Source organism: Hippopotamus amphibius, chromosome 4 (genome assembly GCF_030028045.1).
Source record: "Hippopotamus amphibius kiboko isolate mHipAmp2 chromosome 4, mHipAmp2.hap2, whole genome shotgun sequence".
NCBI classification, from domain to species: domain Eukaryota; kingdom Metazoa; phylum Chordata; class Mammalia; order Artiodactyla; family Hippopotamidae; genus Hippopotamus; species Hippopotamus amphibius.
Genome location: NC_080189.1, coordinates 52,019,788 through 52,045,894, shown reverse-complemented (window position 1 = coordinate 52,045,894; position 26,107 = coordinate 52,019,788). Strand labels below are relative to the sequence as shown.

Sequence of the window (26,107 nt, the reverse complement as noted above, 5' to 3'; positions counted from 1 at the left end):
TGGAGAACCAGGTTGCCTCAGTTTGAATGCACTTAACGAACTGTGAATCTTGAGCAAATCATATAACTTCTCTGTGTCTCAGTTTCCCCGCCTGGAAAATGGGGGTAATTATATACCTATCTCACAGGATAGTTGAGTTAAATGAGTTGATAAACGCAGAGTAATATCTTAGAGTGCCTAGCATATGTTAAGCACTAAATAAATCAGCCTTCATCATCATCACCACCACCATCATTGTAATTTCTAATCTTGCAGGAACAGCCTGTCACTATCCAACTGTAAGGATCCAACATAAGTTAAATGAATGAAATTAAAATGAAGAGCGTATTGGTCTCTAAGGACAAGTGTTGTCAACCACGGACCCACATGAGGACCATGATGATCCTCTACAGTTTGCCCTGAGAGGATCTACGAGCATCCTCAGTCCAGTTCCTGGGTCACTAACTCAAAAGCTAGTCCTCAATTTGCTGTTCACTGGATGACAGTAACTGTTTCTTCTGAGAAATCACGGTCCAAAAGCTTAAAGACAGTGGCTCTCAAACTTTGGTATCATCAGAATCACCTGGAGAACTTGTTAAACCACAGAATGCTGGGCTCCACCCCCCAGTTTCTGATTCAGTCCATCTGGGTTGAGGCTGAGAATTCGTATTTCTGACAGGTTCCCAGGCCAGGCCAATGCTGCTGGTCCAGGGACAACACTTCAGCGAGTACTGTCCCAAAATGTCACTCAATGAAGTTCATATTTATTGGGAGGGCAACATTTATATGGCCCCAGGTGTGATAATATCTGCATTCAGCAGGAGAAAATGCAATTTTCAGGCATCTTTCTCTGATAGTGGTTCTCAATCGTGGCTACAGTTTCAACTGGTGAAATTTTTTAAATCACCCATATCCAAGTCCCACCCCCAGACAATCAAATCAGAACACCCCCAATCCCACTGGTGACTTTTTTTAGTTCCCTGGGTGATTCTTAGCTAATTAAGTTTGAGAACACAGAGCTTCCATATGGCAAGCGTTCTCAACCCTGGCTCCTTTTCAGAATCACTTGAGGAACTGTGGAAAACTAATGCTGCCAGGGCCCCATCCCACACTAATTCAGAAAGATTCTTTGGGACAGGGGTCTGGGCATGGGTATCCTGGCATTTTAAAAGCTCTCTTGGCGATTCTAATGTGCGGCCGGGGTAGGGAACACCTGTTTGGTGGGGATCTCCATTTGGTTCAGCCACTCACCTCTGGAACAATGATTTAAATTCTTGGATGTGCATCAGAAGCATTGCTGGCATTTAAAAAAGTGTCATGAACTGTGCAGACGCCACCCCGATTCTGTGATTTAGCAGGCCATGTGGAAACCAGGCATCAGTGCTTAAAGAACAGAAAGGGAAACCTGTCTGCACACACACCCGGGGAAGACATAAAACTCCAAAGGAAAGTGCCTCTTGTTGATCACGAGTGCAGACTTCATACGCAAACTATGACAGGGAATGTAGAGCAGTGAAGGGGGAAGATCCAAATTCATCTGGGGTCTGAATACCAAACCAGTGTAATCTAAGAGCAGAGGTTTTGACAGAAGCAGAGTTTTCGAGCCACTCTACCTTTAGAGCATTTTTCCATGTCCTCTGAAGACTGTAACCATAATGGAACTCGAGTCTCACCACCACAAGACAAGGATAAATTGCTTCCGGTTTGAAACGAATTCTGCTTTGATATGCTGCTTCGCTGTTCCACAGATGACAAAAGCACAACGTAAATGAAAACAGAGCCTGGTGGGAACACTTTAGCATAAAGGATAATAAAGTGGGTTTGTTGCTGATGGACGCCATCTGCCCATAATGACAAAGAAGCTTCCAGCCAAGCACTCCACCAGAGCCCCTGAGACCTCTGGCTGTCACCTGCATGGCCATACCATGTTATGGGCCCCTGATTTCTCCTCCTGTCCGATGATAACCACACTGAAATAATGACACAAACGTTCGGAAAGATCTTGCAATTCTGTATGACTATAAATGGACCTCCTGCATTTTACAACCAGAAAGCAAACTGAAGTCAAACTGGTCAAGAGAAAGCTGGAGCGTTCAGGGATATTAAATCTTTCCATACATACGGTTCTTCAGTTATGGTCTCAGCATTGCTGGATGCTCCTCTGACCCTGGTTCTGGCTGAGCGGACCCAAAGACGAATGAAATCCCAGCTCAAGCTTCCCCTGCTCCTTCTCGCAAAGCTTTCCTTCCTCAGACAGCCCGAGAGCAGACTCCCCCACACAAAGCCACCCCCTACCTTTAGATTCATCGTCAGCAAATTCTTACCTTCCGACTTGAAATGGTGTCCAAGACCCCAGAACCAGAGTCTGTGACTGCAGATCCTGGGAAAAAGTGATTAACTTCGTGTGGAAACATGGCGATTTCGTTCTGACGATACATTCTGTGGTGGCGGAGTTTGGATACCCACTCATCAAAGATTTCCTCTGACTTTACCTAATTGTGTTAGGTTGAAAGGAGACAAAAATGTCACTCACTCTAAGGAACAATTAGTCATCACACTGAGGTCACACCTAGCACCTCTTCACGCTGGTAGGTGTAGAAATGTGAAATTACCAGTTTATTAACTTAGTTTACATTTATGTAGTCTATGGAACAAGTTGGAGGAGGCGATGGAGAGCAAAAATGGTCTTCATAAACTCTATATTTGGGCATTCTATGAAAGAGTCCAATTGTTATGTTATTATTAAGAAATAGTAAAGAAAAAATAAGCTGAAACTTATATTTATCCATCTCAAAGCAGTTCCAAGTTCTCTTGTCCCAGTTTTGCCTATCCCTACTGAAAATATTAGCACCATTTTTTTAAAAAAACTTTTATAATTCAGACTTTTCAGCTCAATCTTCTCTGAACTGGAATGAATTAGTAAATTCTTCCTAAAATATTTAAACTTGTTCATTTTCTCTGGTAAAGAATATGTTGCTGGAAAATATGTTAATGAATGTGAAGATTATTTTCTACCTTTTTTTTTTTTTTGGGCACACGGGCTTAGTTGCTCCGCGGCATGTGGGATCTTCCTGGAGCTGGGATTGAACCTGTGACCTCTGCATTAGCAGGCGGATTCTTAACCACTGCACCACCTAGGAAGCCCTGAAGATTATTTAAAAGAACATTTCTCTCACTCTTAGAAAACAAAAATCTGATGCAGTATTATCAGTGATTTCCAGGATTTTTCAAACTCACATACATAAACTTTTAGCCATTCTTTCCGAGTGACTATCTATATATAATTTCTATGAAGAGAAATGTTTGTATCTAGTAACTTTTATTATAAAATATTTCAAATGTGCATAAAAGTACTAAAAAAGAATATAAGAAGCACCTATGCACAGTAGATATTTTTTAATAGTCAATATTTCTGTGTATGATGCTGTATTAATACTTTCAAAATGAAAAATGATAGATATTTATATATGAGAACACACAGACTCATGAAGTGGCAATTTAAAAGACCCCAAAAGGATGCATGGTAGGTTAACTCCCAAGAAGAAAAATCCAGGTCAATCCAGTTAAAATCTTTACTAATGCTGCTGCTGAAAGCAAGGATGTGGAAATAAATATCAGCAACATCCTACATTTAGGAAGTGTTCAGTTGGCGTTTATGTTTGTTGTGTCTTGTGTGTACACACAAGACTTAAAACCCTTCCAGGTTCTGCTGAGATGTGTCATTTACAGAGAGAAGCAACACAAACAGACTCACATCTATTTGTCTCCCTTAAATTACGTTCTTAAAATGTACTTCATTTCCCAGATGCTGTTAATGGGCATTTTACAGGAATCTTGCATTACCCTTTGTACTGATCTATTAACAGAGGCCATTAAAAATCAGTGCCCAGAGCATTCATCTTGACCCATTTTTTTACTGGTTAAACGAGGCAGAAGGAAAAAAGCACTTAACTGACCAGGGTTCTCTTCTAGCCCCTCAGGTGGTTACAGGACTGTGGGTGGGCAGAAACAACTCTCTGCTGCCCAGACCCCCCTCTATGATAAAGAAAGAGGCTGGGACTGAATGGCCCACATTAAAAACTGCCCGACTCTGAGGCCATCAACAAGGACCGCAGATAACTCCACACACCTGCACTCACAGTCATAGCTGGTGGTCTGAATGAACAAGAAACCCAAACAGAACTAAAAGTGAATCAACACAGAGAAATATTAACCTGTGCTTATCACGATATTAGTATTCGATGTATTTCTAGGCATTCCAGTTCCTTAAAAAGTAGGAATTAATCCTTGCTTTTACTCTGTTAACTAGAATAGTGGATACACAAGAACCTATTATTTCCTGACCGTTGTCAATACACAGAACTAAGTACACAGAGAAATAAACTATTCGAGAGGAGATTGACCATTGAAGCAGGGGTGCTTTCTTAAATCCTTTTTTTTAAGATTATAGGTCTCTCCCTCCTTTAATTCACACTACTTGTTCTCAACCAGGGGTGTTTTGACCACCCCCAGGGAATATCTGACAACATCTGCAGACATTTTGTGGTTGTCATAACTGGGGGAGGGTTGTTACCAACATCTAGTGGGTGGAGGCCGGGGTGCCATCCAACATTCTATAACGCACGAGACGGGCCCCCTCAGCAAAGATGTCTCCAGCCCATCCTGTTGATGTGCCGAGGGCGAGAAACCCTGCTTTATGCAATTAACTACACCCACAGGCACAGGGGCTTAGGCTTAGAAAACAGTATGGATTTGACTGTCCTGGGCAGTCAATCAACCCCACGTACGGTTAAGCAAGTATTTGCCCACACACCACAGATATGCTATGGGGAGGACAGGGACACATTAGGACATGGAGCTCATAATCTCATGCTTTTATTTTCCCAAAGCTCAGCCCCCATTCCTAATGTTCCGAGTAATCTGTCTAAGTAAAAAGGACTCAATATTTTCTCAATTTCTAACACTCAGGTACCACCTAATAATTATATATAATAAATAAACCTATTGAGCTTATCGTGGGTCAGGCATCACACCAAGCTTTCTCCATGCAGCCCTACAAGGTGAGCATTATAACTCCCCGTTATGGGGGCTGGGCGGGTGAGAAAACTGAGACTTTCAGAGATCAAACAACTTGTCAAAGGCTGAAAGCTAGTTAAGTAGCCAGGCGGTCAAGATCTGAATCAGAACTGTATCTCCAAAGCTCTCGCTTCATGCTTGTAACTATCTGTATTACCTGAAGGAGAAGGGGCAGAAGAGGGTAGTTAGGCAGCTTTCAGAGATACTATCTGGAGACCCACCCTTTGGGGGAAAATTTTTTTGACATCATTGTGGTATGAGAATTTTAATGGAATCCCTATAAAATTAGTCAAGTTGTAAGATGGGGCTTCGCAGACTAGAGATCATATTGTATTTCAGTGACACATTTTAACCCATGGTAAATGGTTCTTTACTAAAGATGGTATTGCCTGGGGGTAGAGGGGGTTTGTATTTGGAAATATGAAGTTTTTTGGTGGTTGTTGTTACTGATGTCACAATCACACGGGGGGGGGGGGGGCGGTTTACGGGATAAGAGACAAGGATGCGAAACGTTCAGCAGTGTAGGAGACAGTCCTACCCAATGAAGAACTGCCCCATCCAGATATCAATAGCACCCTTAGACACACTTTCATAATGAAGATCTTCCATATGTTGGCTGAATGTTTTGAAATTCAAAAAGCATCCCCAACAGTCCTATAACTGACTATCCCTTCACAACATAAAGGAACTCTGTGCAACGGGAGACAGCACCTGGCCAGCGGTCTCACCTTCAGATGGTAAATGTGCTCCTCAGTGTCCAGGTCTATGCACTTTGATGACTTCTTCACAGACATCACGGAGAGCCCGACATCAATGCAGCCATGCAGCTTCTCTCTCTCTATCTGCAGAGGCACGGAGGGGGCCCCTTGAGAACCACGTGTTAAAAAACTGCCGGAACGTCCTGGATGCTCCTTCCCTCTCCCTCCCCTCCCACATCCACTAACAGCAAACAGCATATCTACACTCCTCCAGCACCGAGCTGAGTGCCTGTATACGCATCACCCTATTTAACCTGTGAGGGAGGAGACATCTCCCCTACTACAGGCCGGAGACTGAATTACAGAGGGTTAAGTAACAAGCAGTTCACACAGCCAAGTGAGGAAGCAAGAAAGTGAGGAAACTAGCAAGTTAGCCCTGTGGACTGACTCCCACGGGAGTGAATTCACCTGTCAACGGCACCGTCTCCCGCACAATCAGTTTCCGGTGTCTGAATTCATTTGCAAGTAATTTAAAAAGTGGAGTAAGTTTGTTTTCTACATCTGTGACTCTATTTCTGTCTTGTAAATAGGTTCATTTTTACCATTTTTTAGATTCCACATACAAGGAGTATCATATAATATTTGTCTTTGTCTGACTGACTTCACTCAGCATGACAATCTCTGGGTCCAACCGTGTTGCTGCAAATGGCATTATTTTGTTCCTTTTTGTGGCTGAGTAATATGGTTACCAAGGGGGAAAGGTGAGGGGGAGGGATAAATTGGGAGATTGGGATTGACAGAGACACATTACTGTATATAGAATAGACAACTAATAAGGACCTACTATATCGCACAGGGAACTCTGCTCAATACTCTGTGATGACCTACATGGGAAAAGAATCTAAAAAAGGGTGGATATATGTATATGTATAACTCATTTACTTTGCTGTACAGCAGAAACATGACAAAATAAATCAACTATACTACAATAAAAATTAATTTAAAACTTTTTAAAAGCTGAAGAAACCAAAAAAAAATTAAAAAATAAAAATAAAAAGAGTAAGGAAGCTCACGCAGGCTGCCGTGGGTCAGGTACTATGGCATGTTTCTGCACGTGCCCCTACAGGGCAGGCACCACGAGAGGCGAAGAGGGGGCCCCTACGAGGGCAGGACTAGTAGTCATTCTGAGTCCTCGTGGGCCCTCTGCCTGGTGTCCACACACAGGGAACCTCCCATCACCTTCACCAAGGGCCTTCTCCACCAAACCCTTCAGTCCCTGTAATAGTGGGAGGGACACATCCCTGTGTTTCGTTCCTGTTACCTCGCTATGAAGAGGTCTCCCCCACCCAGAGAGCCCCACAGCACAACCCTAAGACCAGAACCCACACCTGGATGCCCAACATGGTGTTGGTAGGGGCCCCTGCACCTCCTGGTGGGTGACCTGAGGCCACCCAGAACCCAGAGCGGGGACAGCGGGGAGCAGGCACCACCACCCCTCCATGGTCTCCAGTTTAGGGAAATGCAATCCCAAACGTGCACAGTCTCATCCATGAGCTGACAACCACTAGCCCTCCAGAATTCTTCAATAGCATACGGGTGTAGCAAGATGACTTACATCAGTTTGGTTCTTGGCATATTTCAAGATTCCTTTGTCCAGAGAGAAGAATCTCTGTGGGGAATAACATAGAATTCATTAAGACATCCCATTTAAACGTCCTTCTCTTGGTCTCCATGCTCAACTTCAAATTAAATATAAGTGGCTAAGAACCGGGTCCTGAATGGGGAGTGTGGGTGCAAACAAAGGGGAGTCCCAGGCCAGTTCTTACCTTGTGCCAGCCTTTCAAGGGCCATTTCCTTTTTTTCAGCAAAAATCCTTTCTGAATTGGTGGCTCTTGGGTGTAATTCATCTCTCCCCTCAGTCCTTCCACCACTTCCCAGCTGTCCTGTTTCAACAAAAGAGTTCAGGCTCAATGGCTGTTTAAAAGAAAAACAGTAACCTTAAGAAGCACTCAATCCCATCAATAAATCCACCCAAGATGATGAGATTGGCTGGGTGTGTTGGGGAGAAGAAATTCAAATTTACTTTATGTACAGTTCTTGGACTTCATAGATTTAATGCTATAATTTAATGGCATCAAATCTTTTGTTGTTGTTTTTCAAAAGCTCTCTCAGAAGGGAATGTTTCTCTCTTTTTTGGTGCTTGGACCTTGACAACCACAGTTAAAGACTCTACTGTGAGTTCTGTTTTTGTTCCCTTTGACATCATCAGTTATTTTCACTCACCAATAGACTTCAGGCTGAATTTTAACCCAAAGCTACAGACATCAGGATGGAAACTGGGCAGCAGGGCTGGGGGTGGCTAGGAAAACCGGCTGAAAAGTGTGAGATTGCAAGCAAGGTGGTAAATATGACATGTTGGTTGAAATAATGATTTGGTCACACTTTTTCCAAATTCTACGTATTTAAATGTTGGAAATCTTGAAGCATCAAAAGGTGGTTCTGCAACAAGTATTTTCATCCTCTTTCCCCAGAAATTTTGTTTTCTGCTTCTTTCTTTTGTTTCAAAACTTTTTGGGGGAAGGGTGCAATTAATGCTCTATTAAGCTCTTTGTGATTTTAAGGTACAAAAAGTTATTACAATAAATCTTCCACTGTTAGTTATTTAGGTTATTCAACTAATTATCTGGAAAAATTATTTTAAAAGGAATACTAAAGAAAAACATTAAAAAGTCTAAAAGTTTATTTTTAAATGCTTGAAAATGCACATACCATTGCGAAATTACCCCAAGATAGACCAAAACTGGAAACACTCCAGTGATTTTTATTGTTATTATTATTTTTATATTTTTTGTTGGGATATAACACACATGAAATGCACAAATCTTAAGACTATAACTTCAAGAATTTCTATACCTTTACCTACCATCCAGATCAGAGAGAAAACATTTCCAACACAGGGTAATTAAGTTTTGACAAACATATCTCCCTGCTCCTCTCAGTTTTACTGAGATATTACTGGCATATAACATATGTAAGTTTAAGATGTACAATGTGATGATTTGATACACCTCTATTCCCTCACATAATTACTAGTTTTTGTGTGTATGGTGAAAGCATTTAAGATCTACTCTCTTACCAGCTTTCAAGTATATAATATTGTTAATTACAGTCACCATGCTATACATTAGATCTCCAGAGCTTATTCATCTTATAGCCGGGAATTTGTACCATTCGACCAACATCTCCCCATTTTCCCCACCCTCTGCTCCTGGCAGCCACCATTCTACTCTCTCCTCCTACGAGTTTGGCTTCTTTAGGTTCTGAATATAAGTGAGAATATACAGTATTTGTCTTTCTTTGTCTGATTTCACTTAGCCTAATGCCCTCGAGATCCATCCATGTTGCCACAAAAGGCAGGATTTTTTTTATGGCTGAGTAATATTCCATTGTGTATATGTATATATATGGACTATATGGAATCTTACATTTCCAGGAGATACATATACAGCTCATATTTTCTTTATCCATTTATCTATCCAATGCGCACTTGGATTGTTTCCATGTTGTGGCTATTGCAAATAATGCTGCAATGAAAACTGGGGTGTAGATATCTCTTCTAGAGACAAACATGTCATCTGGGCCAAATTTCATGTTGAATAACTTGCTCTTAGATCTCCAGCCTGGGACTTGGTGGTCCAGTGGTTAAGAATCCGCCTTCCAAGGCAGGGGATGTGGGTTCGATCCCCGGTCAGGGAACTAAGATCCCGCATGCCACAGGGCAGCTAAGCCTGGGCACTCTAGAGCCTGCATGCCGCAACTAAGACCCGATGCAGCCAAAAAAGAAAAAGAAAAAAACCTCCAGCCTTCGGTAAGTGGTACAGGCAGAAGACAGAGGGGCTGGGAGATGGACCTTAATGACCGGGGAACAGAAGCAATTAGACCCAAATCCCAGGAAACAGACGGTCTAACGAGGAGGGCATGGAACCATAGCAAGTCCCGGGTGCTCTGCCTCGGTTTCTGTGCTGTCTTCAAATTCAGTACATGGAAAACACCTGGTAGCAAGAACACTTTCCTACTTTAGCAGCTGAACTCTTTGTATAACCATCCTGACAGATCTGTCTTATATCTGATTGCACCTTTCTCTGAATAAGGCTTAAAGTACTTCCCAGAGTTTTGAAATATAGCATTGGTATCCCAGAATCTGGAACTGTAAAAACTGAATTCTTCCATGGAAAAAACAAAGCTTAGATCCAGCTATTAAATTAGAGGACTTTTTCAAAAAGGTAGCAATGTCAAACGAGATTCTTTGTAGCAATTATTACCAATTATTTAAAGTCACTTAATTACATCCAAACAAATAAATGGAGAAGGCATAATATTAAGTGATGGGAAGTCACACACACACACACACACACACACAAATTCTGCTCACATTTATTTCAGCTCAAAAAACCAGTCCTCAAAGTGTCTTGCTTGTCAAGATTTAATGAATCTTTAAAATCAAGTTAAAAATTTCACCTCCTTCAGAGGAAAGTACTATTTCATCCCTAGAGACTCCATCAGTATTTTGTCACACCTTCCACTTACTTAAGATAGTATATGTGAGGTTTTATCATCCCTGGACTGGATAACAGACTCCTTGAGGGTGTGATGTGTCTGGTTCACTTCTGATTCTGTCATGTGCCTAACCTGCTGTCCTGTGAATAGTCTGCATCTGATTGACAAATGGATAAACTTGGTCCTGGAGTAAAGCTGCTAACAGATTTATGTTCTTGGAATATCATTCACTGGATTGCATTTGAAGTATGCCCAATATCTTTGGGCCAAATGACTATTTACAAATCAAATACAACACATTCACACTTGTGAAAGAAGGTGTATACGTGTTATCACTGTTAAATGAAAATCTAAGGCTCAAAATCTTCTGAAAAGCACTCTAAGGAAGTCAAGCCCTTTTGATTTGTTTGATTTAAGTAAGACTCCCAAGCAGAAGGCAACAGGCAGAGTGCTAATACTAGACCATCACACACATTTGCTCAAGACATTCAACTGCGCAAAATGCAAATGCCAAGAGGGATTCGATGTTATTGCATACCTTAAAAAAACTGGGAAAAAAAATGGAATGAGATCACACCTGTAGTTTAAAGGATAACAAGGCTTAAATTTCAAAAATGTTTCAAGGATTCATGTTAGAACTAGATTTCTCCTGAACTCCTGAGACAGTACATGCCCGCCAATAAGCCAATGTGGAGGGCAGGGGCTTAGACTGGGTTTCTTGGCTCTTAAGGGAAATAAGGCAAACAGGGTTTCATTAATTACCACAAAATATCTTTTTTTCCTCACTTTATCTTCTACCTGAGCTCAGAACTTCAAACTCTTACCAGGTTGGAAGAGCCAGATTTGAAGAATTTAAGAAAGTGAAGGCTCTTCTTAACTGAAGAAAGCACTGCAGCCAACTCCTTTTCTGGCTCAACATCCAAATCCTCCCCCTCCCAACTTCCTTATCTGTCACCGTCCTTGAGTCATGAGGCTGAAACCTGAGAGCCAGCATCCAGCCAGTTGTTCTCAGTGGGGCCGGTACTATGCTCTCAGGCTGTGAAACCTCAGGGGCACTTGTAGTTGTCACAGTGATGGGCTGGGGGCATCTAATGGCTGGGGACCAGGGATGTTAGATGTCCTGAAATGCCTCAGTCCTTGTTCCGTAAGTGCAAGATTTTCCAAAGTGCCAAGAGACATTTTCGTAGGTGAAACCTGTTAATACTTATTCAAGCACAGAACTTAACTCTGCTTCATGTACTTACCAAAGTATTTTTGCATAGTTTTTATTACACTCTGAATTCTTGGCAATGCAAGTGCTGAATAACTGAGATATCTAAGACTGTACTTCCTCCTGTTTGGGACTTTACCAAGAGTCACCAACCATTTTGCAGAACCGTGTCACTGAAGGCCGTGCCACTTGTGGTATGTGAGTTACCGACACATCTCTATGCGTCTGCGTTAACAGCCAACACCTCACATACAGGTGTATCCAACCACCTCATTATGTCATCTGGTATAGTCATGTCTGGGCTTTTACACATTATAATGTATACTTTAACCACTTTCTCTCAAGTTTCCTTTATTTACAGCAAAGCATGATATTGATATTTTCAAAATTATGTGTGCAAAATATTAAATTAATAGTGAATTTCATTTGAGGAGGGTAAAGAGTTCATTGAAATATTGATCCCAAAAAGAGGACATTGGTATGATGGGGTTAAGAGCCACTGCTGATCCTGACACCAATTCTGTGGAAAGGAATGCCAGGCCGGGGCACAGGGCAGTGAAATGACTTTGAAACTGTAAGGGTTTGATTATTTCTTTATAAGTCAGTCCTGTTGGTTTCATCTTCAAAATGTACCTTTTGTATATCTGTATATCTTCCATGTCCCTTCCCTTCTGTTTCCCCACCATCACTGGCCACTTTCATCAAACCTGATTGCCCATCCCCACTTCTGTGATCATTTATGGGACCCCATTAGGTCCTACTCTGCATGCAATGTAAAAATGAATACAATGTAATACTTGTCTTCATTTCCACTTCTGTGGTTTACTTATATTGTTGCAGCCTCCCAGATCCTTCTCTTGTTCTTTTCCATCCATACAAATGCTTCAAGATTTTAGTTCAGTTTTATCTTTCCATAAAATTCCTAAATTACCCAAACTACATCAATCATGTATTCCTGTAAGTTACATCAGTATTACTGTCCATTATCAGGTAATTTAGTATTTGGTTAACTGAAGCCTTTTGTTTTTTGTTTTTTGTTTTTCATTTTTATCCCCAGTGTTTTGCTCCTTGTCCCCAAACAGTTGTAGGGACCATCTTTTCAAGTTGTTTAGACACCTAGCAAAGAACAAAGTATACAGTAGGAAACAAAAGAATTCTCCTGGGTTTATTAATTGTTGGGGTCTCAAACCAGGAATAGATTAAGTTCTCAAACCAAGTAAATGGCACTGGGTATTGGTCAACAAGGAGATATTAAACTGTATCCACACTTCTAAACAGCCTGCCATTCAAAACACAAAAGGACAGTGCCTCAGGAAATACTATCCAGTGGGGTAGACTGAAACACTGTATAATTACCAACATATAAACAACAATACGATAAAATGATTGAACACTTTCTAGCCCCATGAAAGCAGGAACCTTTTCTGTCTTGTTCACTACTTAATAGTGCATAGTATATGAAAGGGATTAAGAGAGTAAATCCTAAGAGTTCTCATCCCAAGGAAAATTTTTTTTCTATTTCTTTAATTTTGAATCTATATGAGATGATGGATGTTCACTAAACTTATTGTGATGATCATTCCACGACGTATACAAGTCAAATCATCATGCTGTAGACCTTACACTTACACAGTGCTGCATGTCAATTATATCTCAATACAACTGGAGGAAAAAAATGGTCTGTGGTAGATATGAAAAAATATGTTGACCAAACTAATGAAGCAATTACAATAGCTAACATTATTAATAACGTTATTACTTACTATCTGTCAGGAAGTGTTCTAAACACCATATGTACATTATTGTGCTTAATCTTTGCACAACCTTGCAACGTTGGATTTATTAGTATCTTTTTTAGAATGTCTTTATTGCACCTTTTTTTTTACATTTTAAAAATTAATGGACTTTATTTTTAGAGCAATTTTAGGTTTATAGGAAAATTGAAATTACAAAAAGTTCCATACACTTCCTCTCTCTACACAGACAGGTTTCTCTGTTATTGACATCTTGCATTGATGTGGCACATTTCTTTTAAACAGATGAACCAATATGATACACCATTATTAACTAAAGTCCGTTATTAACTAAAGTGCACTGGGCAGGGTGGGGATTCACTCTTTGCGGTACACAGTTCTGTGAGTTTTGCCAAATGTATAATGTCATACATCCACAATTACAATAACATACAAAATAGTTTCACTTCCCTAAAAATACTCCTCCCTTAACTTTCATCCCCTCTCTCTTAGTCTTCCCTGGAATCCAGTATTTTTTGAATGTGGAAACCAAGGAAGAGAGAATTAGGTAACTTTCCCAAAGCAATAAATCACCTGACTATAAAATCTATGTTTTTAATCATTCTGCTACGTATTATAGCACACTGTATATTCTACTGTACTTTAAACATGTACATTCTGCTGATGAACAAAAAATAAATGCCACAGGGCAGGGGGCAGTGGTTGGTAAATCCAAGATACGAAGCCATCGGAAGGAGTTAAGAAGCCCTGCCCTACAGATAGAGAGAGCAAGGCTGGGATCCTTAGCAGAGCTGCCGCGTCTCCCATCCTGCACCGCCCTGAACTGGGGCGGGAAATCAGCCTGTGAGTTTTAAAGCCAAGTCTTTGCTCAATCCCTTTCTTACATCTGGAATATCTGCCCCACCTACTTCTCAGCCTGGTGAATTCTCACTTAGCCCCACACCACTTCCTCCTTGGGGATGAAATTCGTTCCCTCCTCAGCACTTACACAGACCTCACGTGCACGCTCTGTCTCCCTAGCTAGAACGTGGGTACCATGAGGACAGAGCCTGGGGCTTATTTCTTATCATCTCACTACCTGTGACATAGCAGCCCTAAATAAATATTTGCTGAACGAATGAATCTGAGGAACAAGGGGCTATAAAAAGGGCCCCACAGAGCCCTTGGGGTCAGGGACTTTAATAATATGTGCTGGACTGGAGTGAATTGAAACTCAGGATGGAAAAAAGCAGAGATGCTGTCTTCTCTCGGCTAAAGGCACCGCGTGGCAGGAAGTGGCTTTTACTGTGCTTCACATACCCAGTGACGCAGGAGGACATGCACCTTGAGCTGAGCACCCTGAGATACACGGTGCAGGAGGACCCGGGCCCCCCAGGGGGTTCAAGGCCCTGGTGACTTAGCCCAACAGGGCTGGGCTGATGTCAGGTGTGCGTGACTATCAGGTGGAGAGAGAAACATGACAGGGTGGGGGAAGTGGCTTCTTAAGGTCTTTGCTTGAGTTTAACTGAAGACAGTCTGGCACTGTCATCTGGCATTAAATTCAGTCTGTTTTACTGAACGTCTAAAAGTGCCAAATATAGAAAGCTGCTTTGTGGTGGGAAAGGCAGCCAAGCACTTATTCATGCTCATGAGCTGGCAGAGTTCATTTCCATATTGCTGAGTGCACGAATTGAAAGCACTTCCCTCCAGCACAGCTGTTTCCACAGTGTACATCTCCTCTGCACCTTTCAAATGCTGGGTTCTCAGTCATTGCCCTTGCAGCAATGTCAGAAATAGAACATGATTTAAAACTTTCATTCTTCTTGCAGCTGAAGAGTGCTGTGGAAGGAAGTTTTGTGGTTGCCTCTATCTGCCATGACCGGAAAGTGGGTTGTTCTGATTATTTATTTAGTCTGTTTATCAGGTTTGTAAAAATCACAAGGCAATCCCCCGCATTAAATCACATGGAGTATAATTTAACATGACTTTAATGACTTTAAAGGCATGTGTAATCTTCCAAAGCTCCAGGATCACCACTATCATCTTTTATGACTGTACTAGGAACACACGGAAATACATGTCAATAGATTTCCCGTTAATATAATGGTAGCTTTAACTGATGTCAGACCAATTCTGGACTTATATTTCAATCACTGAGACTTGGAGTTGTTGCTTCTGGTCAATTGTTTCTTCCTCAACTAAGATTTTTTTGAACACCAACAGGCCTGATAGAAAGAGTAATTAAAAGCACAGAGTTGGGGTTGGGGGGTTGGGTATGTGATCTAACACAGTGCTTCTCAACTGCAACGTGCATACCAATCACTGATGATCTTGTTAAAATGCAGAGTTCATGTTCGTGGGGCTGGGGTGAGGACTGAGCTTCTGCACCTGCCAAGGTGAGGCCACTGCTGCTGGACCATGAGCCCACTCTAAGCAGCCACACTCTAGGAGACCAGACTGGCTTGAAGAATTAGGATTTGACTTGATAAGCTCTGAGCGTGAAACCAGGAACAACAGGTAAGAATTAAAGGCCCTGGATTCCAGCTCTGCATAAAGAATGATTGTCTGATTAGTGCTATGAGATAATTAGTGCTGTGAAAAATAATAGAAATGACAAGGGCTATGAAAGAGTAAGTTCCCTAGTCACTGGGGAGCTCCGTCAGAGGCTGGCATACATGCTGCAGGGGGATTTCCACACTAGAAAGGAGGTCAGGATAAATGAGCTGTGAGATCCCTTCTAAATCTTATATCATAACCTCATGTCTATTAAATGGGTACAAAGTCTCATTTATGCATGGTAAATAAGTTCTAGAGATTTTCTTACAACATTGTGACAATAGTTAATACTATTGTATTGTGCACTTAAAAAATTAAGATAATAGATCTCGTTAAGTGTTATCATAATAAAAATAAGTAAAATGAAATAAAATAAAATATTGCCTGATAAAGTCTTCCAAAAAACAAATTAAAAATGAGTAGTATTAATTTCAGTCTAGTAACTTCAGGTTCAATCCCTGACCTTAGGATCTAAGTGAGAAGATTGAGGAAGAAAGGGGGACTGAGCCGTGAAAAGTCCGCTCAGATTCTGAAGGCTCCACGGGGAGCAGCACATGTCCTGCCAACAGCCATGTCCTTCCTCTCCCTCCACACACAGAGGTGTAGTTCACAACCCACACCGGGGTGGGAAGGCAAACACTCAGGTGACTGGGGTCCCCAAATGTCTGAAGTCTTAATCACTTGGATAGTCCCAGACCAAAACCCTGGAGCCTCAATGACTTAGATAATAGAGAATATGCACTTGGTCTTTGGGGTAAATCCTTGAGAAAGCACTAGAGGTGAGGATAAGAAAAGAGTCATTGGCAGCAGTAGATATTGACAAAGGGGAGAACAAGCACGTGAGTTATCGGCTCTGTCAGTGATTCCACCTGAGGCCATTCCTATCTTGGGGACCAAATAAGAGAAAAGTGCTTTCCAATTGTGTTGACCACAGATGGAGTTATAATTAAAATAGTATTAACAAAAAACTTTGATGCACATATAATGATGATTTCTATCCTGTTTATCACTCACTTAGCATTTATGGGTATAATTACATTGGTACCTTTTAAGATCCTCAAATAAAATCTGTGGGTTATTAATATTTGTTAAATATCCCCCAGGTGTATATAAGACCTTCAAGACTATGGACTGTATCTTTTATGCACTTTTCTCTCTGTAAATAAGGGCCTCTTAAGAGCTGTAGCTACTGTTAAAGATGGAGACACCTGACCCCACAGATGCCATTCTGCTCTAGCCATGAAGCCCACCAGCGTGGTGGCAATGTTTTCACAGTTGCTATTTTGGTAGCAATGATAGTGATACTAGTAACAACTACTATTCAGTGAATAACTTCTACGTGCCTCACAATGATTCTAGAATGAAGGTATGATTATCCGCATTTTACAGATGAGGAAAATGAAGCTCCAAAGTAGTTTGCCCAGGATCACAAGCTATTAGGTGGTGGACCCCATCTGTGGTCTGGAGACCACACACAGAACCTCTCTGCTTAATGTCCACGCTGGATAAGATGATCTACAAGTGTATGAGAGTCCATCCAAGGCTACTCACTCCCCTCACCCTAGCCCTAACTTCTCCCCAAGCAGAGTCTGTCTCTGACAGCACGTTCCAGTGCACAGCATGCACGTGTGTGAGCCCATGATGACGGGACAATTCTCTGCACCCAAGGGACTTAAGAGTCGCGTCTGAGTTTTTCTTCAGGGAATAGAGTAATGATTTGTTTTACCCCATAGAGTTGTGAAATATTTCTTTTACCCCATAGAGTTGTGAAATATTTCTTTGAAATATTTCTTGAAAGAGAAATGTGGACGTTATCTACGCAGCTCTCATTTTAGAGATAAGGAATCTGAGATAAATGATCTTCGTAGGGTACAAAAATGAGTGAAGGACTTCTGAGGACCAGAACCCACCCTTTTGACTCCAGCTCAGTACCTTTCCACTACCCCTTTCTAAGAATTACCTTGTTTCCATAGTAGCAGATGGCCCTGTGTAGGTGATGCTGGGCTAACTCACCACATGGACACGTGCCAAGTGCTAACAGGGAAAATCTCTAATACAGACTCTTATGTGAGTGGGACTGGACCAGAGGCACGAAGGTGGGGAGACTTCTGCTTGGTTTTATACCTTCTAGCACTGTTCGATGTTTTATCTTTATTACCTTTAAATTTTAAAAGAATCATACTTTTTTTTGGCGTATCATAGAGCACTGCCCTTTGGTGTCTGAGTCCTGGAGAGAATCATGGACTCTCTGTATTCAGATAGAACGCTTCTGCACTCCAAGTACAGGATGACCACGGCTCCTCAAGAAAACCCACTCCATTGCTGGATGACGCTCGCTAGCTGATAACACTATTCTCTCTTGCAGTGCAATCAAACCTATTTTTTCCAGAGCTAATTGAAATTTACAATCAAAGAAGAGGTAGGTACCTGCTGGCTCATTAATGCATGTATGATTTAAAAATCAAAAAAAAAAAAAGAAAAAGAAAAAGAGAGACTTCCCTGGTGGTCTAGTGGTAAAGAATCTGCCTTACAATGCAGGCCATGCGGGTTCAACCCCTGGTAAGGGAACTAAGATCCCACGTGCCACGGGGCAACTAAGCCTGCGTGCCACAACTAGTGAGCCTGCATGCTCCAAACTATAGAGCCTACATGCTCTGGAGCCTGTGAGCCACAACTACAGAGTCCATGCAACCTGGGACCCACACGCCACAACTAGAGAGAAGCCCGCGCACCACAATGAAAGATCCTACAAGCCCCAAGGAAGATCCCGTGTACCGCAACTAAGATAACAAAAATAAATAAAATAAATAATAAATCTTTTTAAAAAATCATAGGAGAAGGTGGCAGAAGTTTAGCACTAAACTTATTTATCCCTGATCCAAATCATCAGTGACTTTCTTTCACTGCTCTACATAAGAATAACTAGTTCTCATCATGAGAACCTAGCAACAGGTTAAGATCCCAGAGAGCCTTGTGAATCAGAGAAGGAATGGCTTTTGTGCTAAGCAGGTTATATTCTAGTTATAACTGAGCTTGTATTTAACAGGATACTCTCTAACTCTAAGGTCTAAGGCTTAGTACTAGGTAATGGAAATGCAAAGATGTGAAACCAAAGGCTGGCCTTCAAAACGTTATCGTACATTAAAAATAGAAACACCACAAGGTTGAAAACTTGTAAATGCCAAGTGGGAGACCCACATAAAGCTGCCACAGACTCCTATTCCCAGGTAGGCACAATCTCACGTAGTGCTAGATCCACCTCAGCAAAATGACTTGAGCTGGGATGTGAAGAAAAACCGGCACAGAGTGAGAAGCAGGGTTTCTGAGGCTGTCCTGACAAATTACCACAACCTTGGTGTCTTAAAGCAACAGAAATATATCCTCTAACAGTTCTGGAGGCCAGAAGTCCAAAATTAAGGCGTTAGCAGGGCTGTGCTCCCTCCAGAGACTCTAAGGGAGAGTGTGTTTGTCTTAACTTGGGCTCCTGTAACAGAATATCACAGACCGGGAGGATAGTCCAAGATCAAGGCACTGGTAGATTTGGCTCCTGGTGAGAACCTGTTCCCTGGCCTGTAGATAGCCGCCTTCTTGCTGTCCTGTTCACCTGGCCTTTCCTCCTTGCCTGAGAGCGAGACGCTCTGTTGTCTTTCCTCTTCGCATAAGGGCATTAATTCCAGCATGAGGGAACCACCCTCATGACCTCATCTAACCTAACTACCTCCCAAAGGCCCCACCTTTCAATGTCATCACATTGAGGGTCAGGGCTTCAACACATGAATGGGGGTGGGAGGGGGCGGGCACAGAAACATTCAGTCTACAACAGTGTTCCCTGCCTCTTCCAGTCTCCGGTGGCCTTGGTGTTCCTTGGCTTGTAGCCCCATCATTCTAATCTCTGCCTCCATCGTCACATCACCTCTTCCATGTGTGTCTTCTCTCTGTGTGTTTCCTATGGCACTGGTCACTGACTTTGGGGCTGATCTGGGTAGTCCAGGATGCTCATCTCAAGATTCTTAATTAATTACATCTTTTATCAAATAAGGCAACATTCACAGGTTCCAAGGACTAGGATGTAGATATATCTTTTGGGGGGAGTACCATTCAGCCTACTACACAGGGAAGGAGGGACCACTAGACCAGAGATTACTAGGAAAGTGACTCATATGGAGTGAGAGGAGGAGAGAGGAGAGGAGGTGATTTTAGTTGTGGTGGGAGCTTGTGTAGAGGCACAGAGGGAGACGCAATGGTAGGGCCAAGGCATGGAGGACCTTAAAGAGATGTCAGGTTATTCCAAGGAAGTCTCCTATTTTGCCATGGCCCTATTTACACTGTCACTTCTGAGCCTTTAGTATCAATATTTTAATAGCATCATATCACTGAAGTAGACTCAGACTTCCCCCTCCCTGGGAAAGAACTGTTGAGTTAGTTTGGTTCACATTTGCATCTATAGCTCCTAGAGAAAGTTCTAGTAACTGCAAAGCTAGTAAGTTGTGCTCTCAACAAAAGCATCTGAATCAGGGTTCTGCCTTCCTGTATCCTGCTGGAATGCCAACTGTAAATAAATACACTGATTCTCTTAAGGTACCCCATATAGTTTCTACCAAACTAGTGTTTCTAAAACCCACCAAAATATATTTGCTGTGCATGGTTTTCTGGAATTGCAGAGCAGTTTGGATGATTCAGTAACTTCCAGATGTGTCTTAAGAGTTCAGTTTCTCATGCTCTTTGGAGTGTGGAAGACAGCTGTCATTTGCAGACATGCAACGTGACAAGGAAACCCTGACAGTTCAAACACATCATCTTAGCTGTAGTTTTCATTTCTTCCTCTATCAGATGTTTGCTTTTTCTTTTTTTTTGTTTTGTTTTGTTTGTTTATTCTTTACAAGACTTACTCAGAATAGAAATATATTGAGAATTGAGTCTTGGATCTTTGCCCTTCCTACTTTCAGCACAGAATGCCACAACAGTAGATGTGACCAAAAGGTAGGCAGTAAGGGTAAGTAAAAGGCTCAGAAAGGGGAGATCCAAAAAACTAAGATGGAACTCTATAGTTCATTATTTTTCGTCTCTTGGAACCACCAGAAAAATAACAGCTCCAGACAAACAGACCTGGGGGATCCTTACAGCTGCTTCCCTCGTCCGTGTGATTTTTGCCTCTGCATTCATAGACGTGTTGGCTTCTGGAGGTTTGTTTAAACAATAATCATTTGTCCATAGGGCACACTTAACTTCTAAAAAAGCTTTCTAGCATCTAAAGAAACCCAGTGTTCTTCAAATAGATGGTTGCCTGACCCTCTACCACTTATTAGCTGTGTGACTCTAAACCGGCAGTTAATTGCGCCCTGTTTTCTTTCTAACATGTAGAAAAAATACAGACCTCGTTGGATTGTTTTGAGACTCCAAAGGAGAGTAGGAACGGATGTTATGAGCTGTAAAGATGCTATCAGATGCTTGTCAACTCTCAGAGTCCCTTGCTGACTCTTTTCAGAGCAGCCTAGACAGAAGCCAAGCCGTCTGCCTCTGCATCGTACCACCAGCCTTGCAGCTGAAAGGATGAAACAGGGAGGCAGTCACTGCATGGTTCTGCCTGACGGCTCCTCGGATTCCTGCTTCGGGAAGGTGAATGGTTTATGTGCCAGACAGTTACACAGCACTTACTACATGCAGGCTCTCTTCCAACTTAAGCAATTGGCACAACCTTATAAGAAATCAAGGCACAGAGGGGTTAAAGACCTTGCCCAAGGTCAAACAGCTTATGAACAGCCCATGATTTAAACTCAGGCTGTCTGGCTCTCAAGCAACTTCATGCTCTTTGCCTTTTACTTTCTGTGAGCATCATAGAACAATGTGACACAGTCATGCCATTCCCAAGCCACTCTTCCTTGACGGGTCTTCCTTGTGGTGTTTATGCAGCCCATACCTACAAAAGGCAGCTGGTAAATCTCAGTGTCTAAAGACACGATGAACTAAAAAAATAAATGGGACTACATATTTTCAATACCCAGACAGATGAAATTATAAACACCTGAACATTATAGCTTTAATTCACTCTTCTTGGCAAATTCTCTCCCATTCAACTCCTATGTCATGTGGGTTCTGGCACCAAGCCCAGCCAACCTGAGCACCCTGGAGTACAGCATAATCTAAGAGCCGGCATAAATAAATTTTCATCAGGTGACCCTGGGAGAGCTCAAAGGCCACCTTACATTACCCCAGGGACAAGAGGGTGACAAGAATAAATTGCATAATTATATGGAGAGTTACACAGCAATAGCTCTCTCCATTTCAAATCCTCTGCAATAATGAGTGAAGCACTTGTTAATTATTTTAGAAGGATTCATTTCCTGATTTCCAACATACAGCAAATGTCACAACACATTTTTAAAAAGAACGGAAGCAGTGCTCTGTTTACAATCTACAGTCTTCCCAATCAGAGTCGATTTCTTATTTGTGATGGTCTGTTCATCTGTCCTGTCCTTAGTAACTTCACATCTCCCTGCTCATGGTCTTTTAATAATAGGTTCTCAATGGATGTTGGTTGAAGAAATACAAATTAGGGCATATAGAACTCTTTCAAAAAAGACAAAACCTATTCATTCATCTCTAGCACAATTTGGCTTCTGAAATGTGTTACTTTGAAAATTCTAGGAAGGAAATGTTAAGGGGGCAGGGGAAAAAGACAAGAGGAAATTACTCATGTTTTACAGGTTTTGGAAGAGCAATTCACCCTCCCACTTAGACATCCCTTAACCTACTTAATACATGTATAGAGCTCCGTGAATCGCAGTCTTCCTACCCAGCAACCACCTGCTTATCCGTCCATTTGTTTAATCCATGCTTACCGAATATCTACCACGTGGAGCTTAGGTACTTTGTATTTATTATTTCATTGAGTTCTCGAAAGGAAGCAAAATTATCTACATTTCACAGCTGAAAAACCAAGACTCAGAGGTTTTCTATAACACCGCAAGGTCAACCAGCTAGCAAAAAGCAGAGCCAGTGTGAAGACAGGTTGCTTTCAATAAAGACAGTCTTTACTTCCGTTCCACGCTTTTCAATAGAGCAGTTTGTTCGGAGATCCCAGGTATAGAAAGTATTTAGGGATTTCGTCATTTGCCAGGAAAAACTTAAAGGAGAGGTCTCTGTTCATTTTTTGAAATCCCCATCATATGTTTGTCACCAGAGTGAGGGAGCTGGGGAACTCGTGGCTTTTTGCTCCCATTCCTCACGTGTATCTGGCCATGCATCCCAACCTGCCCTCAACAGAGGGATGCTTGCTGCTGGTGTTCAGTCAATTCAGTCCAATAATTTGCATGTGCCGTGTGCAAAGCCCCATGCCAGTGCCGTGAGAGCTCACAAGATGTACAGACAGGACCCAAGGACCCAAAGAACCACACACGCTTTCAAACCAACGTGTTAATCAAAAGAGAAGAGAGAACAGGGCTGTGTTAAGCCCTGTTCCCAAACAGGGTTCTGAAGGTTCCCAAACAGAACATTTGTGAAGGCCTTTTTCAACTCTCATCTGGAGGCTTGGCTGAACTGGAGTACCCTCTTCCTCTGTTTCTATTTTCTCATGAACCAACTTGAACCAGATTTTCATGCCACCACTCCAAGGAAAACACTCGGCAATGTCACCAACGACCTCCACAATCAACGGTCATTCTCAGCTTCACTTTATTTGACCTATCAAGCAGCCACTTAAAACTAAAGTATTGCAATTCACATAGATTGCATGTATGTTGGAAATGATCTACAGTGAGCATACATAATTTTTTACAAAAATTATTTTTAAAGGGCGAAAGCAAAAAATGAAGATTCTTTTCAAGAAAACTGCAAAATTCACAACGCCGGAAGTTTCACATATTCAGTCTAGCTAAGGGGGATAGCTGAGCCAAAGTCCGGGATTGGAAAGAACAGTGAAGGAAAGACCGACTTAGAACGCTACAAGGAATGGTGTATGATGAAGACAGTCAGAGGGGACCAGCAACCTACTCTTTGCATAAGCTGGAGATTTAGTTGGAGATTTCCTGCAAGAAGAACAGATTCCTATCCAGTAAAGGTGCTATATCTAAAGGATGGTCTATTTCAAAGACATCTACTTCTTGTGCAGAGTATCAGGGTTCATTAAACAAGGCCATCTAACTTCTGGCTCCAGAATTGGCCAAAGTAAAGGGAGCTCATCAGTAATTGTTTCTTAAATTTACAGAGGACCTTTCTGCAATGAGCTTCAATGGCTTTAAGCCAGTGAAAATACTAAAGTTTCTCTCACAACATCCCTGCAAAAGGATGCTGAGTTTTGTCTCCATTTTATAGATGGAGAACTGAGGTGAACTTCCCTTGCTGCAAGTTTCTCCAATGGCAGAATATAAAGACTGCAGCAGATTTCTCTTGATTTCAGCCCTCTAATATCACTAAGAGGTCACAAATGTGGCACCCATGCTGCCACTCACCCTGCTTATGCCCACCTGCCACTGCTGAAAACACGGCACTCTTTCCCACTGAACCCCGACTCAACTGCAGAATCCTCAACACAACGCTCTAAGCAGCTACTACCAATAGACAGGTGATGATGTGGCGAAAGGACATGCAAGGACACCCACGCAAGGCCCAACAGAATAGAAGGGGGTAAGAATTTAACGCCTTTTCCCACTTGCTTTAGGCACAGATTATGCCAGATGTTCAAGATATCCAATGTAGAATGTATCCATTCTTCCCTAAAAGTACTTTGTTAATGTGTATAAAATAAAATACTTTTTATTTTAAAGTATACATTCATATACACAGAGTATACTTTTATGGACCTTTGTACAATACTAATGTATGGGTGGGTACATGAATGATGCCTGCAAAAGTTTCTGGGGGCAAAAAGTAGAGCTATTCACTATGAAAATTTAGGTTTTCCACAAATAGGAATGAAGTTCAAATTAATGTTAACTATAATAATAAAAAATAAATGTTAATATTAACTCAGCACCTACTATGAGTCTGACCCTAGATTAAATGCTTTATTTCTAATCCTCACAATAATCCTATGAGAAAAGAACTATTATTATTCCAATTTTACTGATGAGAAAGCTGAGGCTTAGAGAGTTTAAGATTACAGAACCAATTATTGAGTGAAACTCAGTTGGAGAGTTCAAGTTCTAATCACTAGGTGTAGCTTCCTCCTAAAATTATCTTGATAAAATTATATTTAAAGGCCATTTCCACACTGACAAAATGAGGCATACTACATTTAAAATTTCAAAAGCCCTAGTATTTAAGTTAAAAGATAACAGAATGCTTCTCCTTGGGTTTTCAAGGCTGTAAATTGTAAACTTTGTCTTAGGTTCAATTTGTACAAGTGAAAAACACAGATCACACTTAACACTCAGGTCTCATCATTTTGTCCTTTAAGGAAGCAAGCTCTTCTAACATAGATATTTAGAAAGGGGAGTATCCACACATAAATGAGGGCTCCTTGAGATTTTACATGAGGAGGCTCTGTGATAGGAAAAACAAGTTCAAATTCAGTTCAAGAAACAAGGACAAGGGCAAATTCAGTGGGGGGAACTGAAAGAAAGCCAGTGTGGCTGGAGTACAGAGACTCAATGTCACCTGGCGATAGTGGATGAGAATTTAATTAAAAATTACTTTAGAAGACCAAGTCTTTCAGCCTATGTTGTGCTGTAAGGTTATGCATTTAGTGCCCCTTCTCTGTCACCACACCAGCTCCAAACAGCAAAAATATACAAAGGGGGTTTTTTTGGTATGTCTGTGTGATTTAAAAAAAAGATTAAATATCTCATGGATAAGACACAAAACAGAAATGCAAGGGATACTGCAGACAGAGGCATCCAGGAGTCCTACTTCCGTGGGTTAACGAAGCTAAAAATATCCCCAGGAAAAGGCTGGACCCTAAGCTAGCTTACTGTTGGAAATCAGAGCATGTGCAGTGGGGAAGCCCCACACCATGATGAAAGGAGGCTTTAAAAATCTGCCTACTCAGGGAGATGGCAGGAAGCAGTCACAGCCTCACAACCAGGACCTGGCCATCCTGTATGTTGGCCTGGTGGTAGCTCTTACATACTCGTGGCTGACCTGGAACAGAGGCCCCAGCTGCAAATATCAGACTTGGCTCTGGGCTGGGGTCATGAGAGGTAGGTAGTAGGTAGTAATAGGACATCCCTAGATAGGGCAGGGTGAGGGCAGAGAAAGGACACAAGGAAAGTAAGTTCAAGATGACGCCCTAAACTATAATTCCAAAGTACATGAGTAAAACTAGCATTAAGGAAGACGGCCAATAAACTTAACATCAGACT

At 41.7% G+C, this 26,107-nt stretch overlaps 1 protein-coding gene across 11 annotated transcripts in view; it reads right to left on the bottom strand.

Annotated features, from left to right (window-relative positions):
- The window catches only part of OSBPL3 (oxysterol binding protein like 3), a 182,803-nt gene that overhangs the window by 65,215 nt on the left and 91,481 nt on the right, over nucleotides 1–26,107 (bottom strand). For all 11 annotated transcript variants that reach the window (XM_057731336.1, XM_057731338.1, XM_057731334.1 and 8 more), the window contains 5 exons: nucleotides 7,580–7,696; nucleotides 7,369–7,422; nucleotides 5,784–5,897; nucleotides 2,304–2,471; nucleotides 1,593–1,716 (listed from right to left, as the gene is read on the bottom strand). In XM_057731336.1, the coding sequence (XP_057587319.1) occupies nucleotides 1,593–1,716; nucleotides 2,304–2,471; nucleotides 5,784–5,897; nucleotides 7,369–7,422; nucleotides 7,580–7,696 (577 nt within the window). The remainder of the gene's footprint in view (nucleotides 1–1,592; nucleotides 1,717–2,303; nucleotides 2,472–5,783; nucleotides 5,898–7,368; nucleotides 7,423–7,579; nucleotides 7,697–26,107) is intronic.